Source organism: Garra rufa, chromosome 19, assembly GCF_049309525.1.
Source record: "Garra rufa chromosome 19, GarRuf1.0, whole genome shotgun sequence".
NCBI lineage: Eukaryota > Metazoa > Chordata > Actinopteri > Cypriniformes > Cyprinidae > Garra > Garra rufa.
In genome coordinates this window covers 13274438-13281145 of record NC_133379.1, presented here as the reverse complement: position 1 = coordinate 13281145, position 6708 = coordinate 13274438, and the positions used below count along the sequence as shown (strand labels likewise).

Here is a 6708-nt window from a genome sequence, read left to right as displayed (position 1 = left end):
TTTATATCTCGCAATTGTGAGTTTATATCCCAGAATTCTGACTTTATAACTTACAAAGTCAGAATTGCGGGATATAAACTTGATAACTCATAATCACTCTTGCAAGAAAAAAGTCAGAACTGTGACATAAAAAGTCGCAATAACTTTTCTAGTTTTTATTCAGCGGTGGAAGCAAACTGTTTAATTTTTACCTTTTTTTTGTGTGATCTTGCAATTTTTAAATCAAAATGTCATAGCAGGAACATCAAGATTTTTTTCTGGTGACGTATGCTTCTCCAATCAATAGTCAGTTTAAACCCTGTTCCTTTTTTACAGTCGACTGCAAGTTGATAACTTTTTCACTGCAATGTCTCAAAATCGAATCAACAACCCATGCATAAATCCAAGTGTGTTTTTTTTTTATTTTCTATAATCTTCTGCACTTAGATATACGTCACAATACAGAAGAAACGTTCTGTCGCTACTTGGGCTTCATCTCGACTTTAGTAAACTGCAGCATGTGTTAGAAATGGTTTTAGTTGCATGAACTATTTTGCAAATAGATTTGTTGCATAATCATTTACATATGAATGTTTTCAAGAATGATTTACATACCAATTTTGCTTGTGATGGAGGAATGAGGCCCAGTATGAGGAATATTTTAAAAAATATATTAAAAACCAGGCTGCTCAGAATACATTTTTCAGGTTTTAGTAGTCTACTCAACTTTCTAGGGGTGAACGAAAACTGCTCGTGTGGATGGTTTGTAGTGGACGGTCTCGCTTTCTCTCTCAATCTGTCTCTTCTTCCTTTCTGTGTTCAGGCAGTGAGGAAGACACCTCTCCTAAGGGGTCCTGATAGCATGCGACAGTCACCTCACTAACAGGCCCTGAGTCAGCACCCATAACTCCTGCGAGAGGATGTGTGTCCGCAAAGGCGTCCGTTTCGCTTCTAATTTCCCGAAGTGCGTGTGGGGCGAGAGACAGACAGGTAGACAGAGTGAGAAAGAAAGAGGTCTGTCGCTGTAGATGCAGTAAAGACGTGGTTATGATGGGTCCCTGCATGGCAGAGATAATTATAATCCTCTAGTTGGGTTGACGAGTAGGTTTTGTCACACTTGTACTGATCTGTAAGTGTGATTTCAAGCGTTCCTCAGAGGTCGGATCCAGTGCAGATAATCCCAATGAAGTCCAGAATCATTAACTCTGAATTTCCCACTTCCACACAAGCAAAACAAAACAGCCACTAATACACCTTGAGTCAGTACAACCGGACGACTGCAGTTGCATGCGACAGCTCCAGGTTGCTTCAAATCCTGTGTACCATAAAAGAGACAAAACATAAGATTAGTTTGTGCATTTTTTAAAGGACAGACCTTAAAGGAATAGTTCACCAAACTCAGACTAGTTTGTTTCTTTGGAGAAATGGGTCATTCCATCACTTGCTCACCAATGGATCCTCTGCAGTGAATGGGTGCCGTCAGAATGAGAGTCAAGACAGCTGATAAAAACATCACAATAATCCACACTACTCCAGTCCATCAATTGAGAAAACAAAAGCTGCATGTTTGTAAGAAACAAATCTATCTTTAAGACATTTTTAACTTTAAACTGAGTCCATAATCCATCCAGTGAAAAAGTGGTCTGGTCCAAATCAGCAGAGGACTTTTTATTAGAAATAAAGTCAGAATTGTGTGAAAAAGGTCAGAATTGCAATAAAAAATTCGTAATTTAATTTTTTTTGTGATTGCGAGTTTATTTTTTGCAGTGGCTCGATACGTTGGAGAAAATAATTTCGTTGGATGTAAGTTCAATAACAATAAATATTCTGATTCTGATTTACATCTTTCAATTCTGTCTTTTTTCTCGCAATAACGAAAAATTCATAGCAAAAAAAATGTTTATGACTCTTTCTTTTAATTGTGACTTTGTCTCAAAATTCTGACTTTTTTTTTGCAATTCTGACTTTTTTCTCAGAATTGTGAAATATAAACTCACAATTGTGAGTTATAAAGTCCAATTTTGACTTTTTTTCTCAGAATTGGACTATAAACATCAGAACTGTGAAATATAAACTCACAATTCAGAGATGAAAGTCATAATTGTCAGTTTATTAGAGAATTGCAGGTTTATATTTCACAATTGAGAGTTTATATCTTGGAATTCTGACTTTTTTTCTTGAAATAATGAGAAAATTCTGGGAAAAATTGAGAATTGCAAGTTTATGTCATGCAATTGCAAGAAAAAAATCAGAATTGCAAGATATAAACTTTTTTTATGACTCCTTTTCTTTTAATTGTGAGTTTATGTCTCAAAATGTTTTCTCATTTTTCTCAGAATTGTGATATAAACTCACAATTGTGAGTTATAATGTCCAATTCTGAGTTTTTTCTCAGAATTTTCTCTTTATTGCTGGAAAAACATCAAAACTGCAAAATATAAACTCACAATTCAGAGATAAAAGTCATAATTGTGAGTCGATGAGAGAACTGCAGGTTTATATCTCACAATTCTGACTTTTTTTCTTGCAAAAACTAGAAAATTCTGAGAAAAAGTCACGCAATTGCAAGAAAAAGGTCAGAATTGCGAAATATAAACTGTTTTTTTATTGTAAGTTTATATCTCAAAATTCTGACTTTTATTGCAATTCTGACTTTTTTCTCAGAATTGTGGTATGAACTCACAATTGAAATAAGAATTGTGCATTTATATTTCGCAATTCTGACTTTTTTCTTGCAATAATGAGAAAATTCTGAGAAAAAAGTCAGAATTTTATATCATGCAATTGCATGAAAATGGTAAGAATTGCAAGATATAAACTCTTTCTTGACTTTCTTGACTTTTTTTGCAATTCTGACTTTTTTCACAGAATTGTCTCTTTGTGGGAAAAAACATCAGAACTGTGAAATATAAACTCACAGTTCAGAGATAAAAGTCATAATTGTGAGTTTATGAGGGAATTGCAGGTGTATATCTCACAAATACAGGTTTATATCTTGCAATTCTGTCTTTTTTCTTGCGATTTCAATAATGAGAATATTCTGAGAAAAAAAGTCAGAATTGCAAGTTTACAACTACAAATGTGTTAATGTCTTTTTAAAAAGTCTTGAAAATGGATTTGTTTCTTGCAAACACGCAGCTTTTGTCTTCTCAAGATGTTAATTGATGGACTGGAGAAGTGTGGATCATTGTGATGTTTTTATCAGCTGTTTGGACTCTTATTCTGACGGCACCCATTCACTGCAGAGGATCCATTGGTGAGACGTTTCTCTAAATATGATGAAGAAACAAACTCATCTACATCTTGGATGACCTGAGGGTGAGCGCATTTTCCATCAACTGCAGTAGTTCTCTTTCAATAACACAATAAATGTCATGATTCATGTAATGCTTCTATTTACTATAATGTACCCATCATTACATCATGTAGTGACTCATGAGCACCTAATACAATAGTTTAGTCTCAGTCAAGCTCTAAATTGTACATTTCGGAATAGATTATGACATTTTCCTCTAAAGACTGCTCAACACGAGAACAGAAAGAATAGAAGAAAGCGGAAAAGATCCTTCACTCACCTTTGCAGGAGATGTCACAGACATCAAGGCCAAAGAATGAAGGCAAGAGAGAAGAATAAAAAGAGAAATAAAAACTGAAAGAAAGAGACAGGAAGAAAGAAAGAGAAAGAAATGTATTAATTAAGCTTACAGAAAGGATATAAGAAAATGCTCAACATTCATATGAGAACAAAAATGTGAGACGTGACAGAAACATTTTCTGTAAATCATTTGTCTGACAGCGACTGAGATGTTACCTTCTCCTCTAGATCTTTAATCTGTCTCCTCTGAATGTCAGTCTTGTCCTCAAGGTCTCTGATCCTCTGCATTGACAGAAAAACATGTCACAGATTGTTAAGTAATTGCTCCAAATACACAGGAGAAAGCTACAGTACAATTACAATGCTTATTATTATAAAACATCATTTATAAATACAGTCTGAGACCACTAGTTGAATGCACAACTGATACAGAAGATTATCATAAATATACTAGATATCTGACATTTAAATTAAAAAATGTACATTGGTTTTACAATAGCGTTAGTATTTGATATGTTTTAATAATCTGCTGCCCTCTTCTGTACATAAAAGCTATTGCATCAGATCAGCAGTGCACAAATAAAACCAACTAATGTAAATAGTCTTGTATATAAGTGGCTATTACACACATCTATCTTTTCTATCTTTTACAGTGTTTGTGTAAGAGATTTACCAGATCATTGTTGAATTTTTGCTCACATGTGTGACTGATTTGATTTGATAATCGTTTGAGTGAACTGTTGAGTGTGAGATGCTGTATTGATATTTCCACTTGTTTACTGCCTGATGGCATAATGCCACTGCACTCTTTTCAGTTTATAATCGACTAAAACTGGTGAAATCGGTTGGAATTCGCAGAACTAGTCACCACTTTCGGTATCTTTGATCGTAGATCTACTATGATGAACACACAAATTCCACTGTGGCTGATTCAAGTTAGCTGTTTGCTGGATTATTCCATGTGATCTGTATTCTTCTTCTTTTGATTAGTCAGGAAAAAAAACAATAAACAAATTCCAACAGTCGATGAACCTTTAGAGAAAATCTAAAAGAAAAAAAAGCTTGCATATGTGCATTATGTCATAACATATTCAATATATTAGGCTTTTTTTTGGCTCATATTGTATGATATAGTGAGAATATGGAGCTCAAACTAAATTTATTTACATAAATAATAATATTTTTGATTACATTTATTAATTTATTTTTATATTTTCTGATTTCAGGTTAAAGTTTTATTAATTTTTACTTTTATTATTATTGTTTTTTTAGTTAAAATTGACTTTATTTTTACTTTTATTTTTTCTTATTGTTTTTTTATGGTTATAGTTTTAGTCACTACTACACTACTATTATTTAATTATAATAACCCTGATTCAGTGGCCCAAACTGGGCTTTTTTGGTTCATATTGTATGATATATTGAGAATATGGAGCTCAAACTAAATTTATTTACATAAATAATAATATTTTTAATTACATTTATTAATTTATTTTTATATTTTCTGATTTCAGGTTAAAGTTTTATTAATTTTTACTTTTATTATTATTGTTTTTTAGTTCAAATTTACTTTATTTTTACTTTTATTTTTTCTTATTGTTTTTTTTATGGTTATAGTTTTAGTCACTACTACACTACTATTATTTAATTATAATAACCCTGATTCAGTGGCCCAAACTGGGCTTTTTTGGTTCATATTGTATGATATAGTGAGAATATGGAGCAATAACTTTTTTTACATAAATTACAATTTTCTTTAATATCTTTAATTACATTTATTTATTTATTTTCTATATTTTCTGATTTCAAGTTAACATTTTATTAATTTTTACTTTTATTATTATTATTATTATTTATTTTTTTAGTTAACATTTACTTTATTTTCGTTTAGTTTTTTCTTATAGTTTTTTTTTCTAATTGTTTTTTTACGGTTATAGTTTTAGTCACTACTACACTACTATTATTTAATTATAATAACCCTGTGTCACACCCTCTGCACGATCCCTCAGCCCCAATCACCACGATCCTCCACCAACCAGCCAATCACCACCACAGCACACCCGTGAACCATCACCAGAATACTAATCACCGTCACCTGCACCAGCAATCACCACACCCCTTATATACCTACCTCTGCCACTCACTCACCGGCTGGTATCGAAGTTGCATGGATGCTTCTCTATGGATCTTCTCCCCCTCCTGTTATCTCTCCTGTGCTCCTCGTGGATTCTTCCGATGTTCTCCTGTGCTCCTCGTGGATTGCTCTGATGTTCTCCTGTGAAACACGTGAATCGTGTTAGAGGGAAGTGACTATTGCTAACGCTATGATCCTTATGAACTTGAACTCACCTGTTGTGTTTGTTTGAAGATTTGACCACAGAGACCTTTACTCACCTGATTGCACGTGTGTTGAACTGTGCACGTTTGTTAATAAATACCTTGAAAGATACTCACCTTCTCCCTTTGTGTGTGGTCGTGACAGGATACCAGCCCTTAAAATATTAACTCACCGCGTCACTCATGGAGGCGAGCGCCGCTATCACCGAAGACACCCCCGATCCATTTGCGGATATGGTAAACGTCCTTCGTCAATCTCTACCTGCTGCTCCAACGACGATTTCCAACACGCCCCTCTCTCGCCCCATGAGTTATTCCGGAGACCCGGGTGGTTGCAATGGTTTCCTCCTGCAAAGTTCCCTCTATATTGAAGCCAACGCACACCAGTTTCCTAACGAAATTTCTAAAATATCTTTTATGATTTCCCTCCTCACTGGACAGGCACTCCAATGGGCAGACGCACTCTGGAATTCACGGAGCGACGCTTTAATCTCCTATAATGCTTTCGTTGCCCACTTCAAGGACGTGTTTGGAGCTGCGCTCACTCCCCTTTCCGTGCACGACGAACTGATCACTCTGAATCAAGGTGCGTCCAATATCCATGAATACACCCTGCGCTTCCGCTCCCTAGCGGCCACCAGTGGTTGGAACCAAGTAGCTCTCCTAGCAGCCTACCGTAAGGGGCTTAAACCCCAGATCCGCAAGCATATGGTTATTTACGATGACAACGTGCCGCTGGAAACCTTTATTAAGAAGGCAGTAGGCATTTCTCAACATCTCTCAGCGTGTCCTTCTAC

At 34.9% G+C, this 6708-nt stretch overlaps 1 protein-coding gene across 1 annotated transcript in view; it reads right to left on the bottom strand.

Annotated features, from left to right (window-relative positions):
• Nucleotides 1–770: 770 nt before the first annotated feature.
• Nucleotides 771–6708, bottom strand: part of LOC141291968 (janus kinase and microtubule-interacting protein 2-like) — a 28195-nt gene continuing 22257 nt past the window's right edge. Inside the window, exons 9-10 of the mRNA XM_073823956.1 lie at nucleotides 3791–3856; nucleotides 771–1037 (exon numbers count right to left, since the gene is read on the bottom strand). Of these exons, the coding sequence (XP_073680057.1) occupies nucleotides 771–1037; nucleotides 3791–3856 (333 nt within the window). The remainder of the gene's footprint in view (nucleotides 1038–3790; nucleotides 3857–6708) is intronic.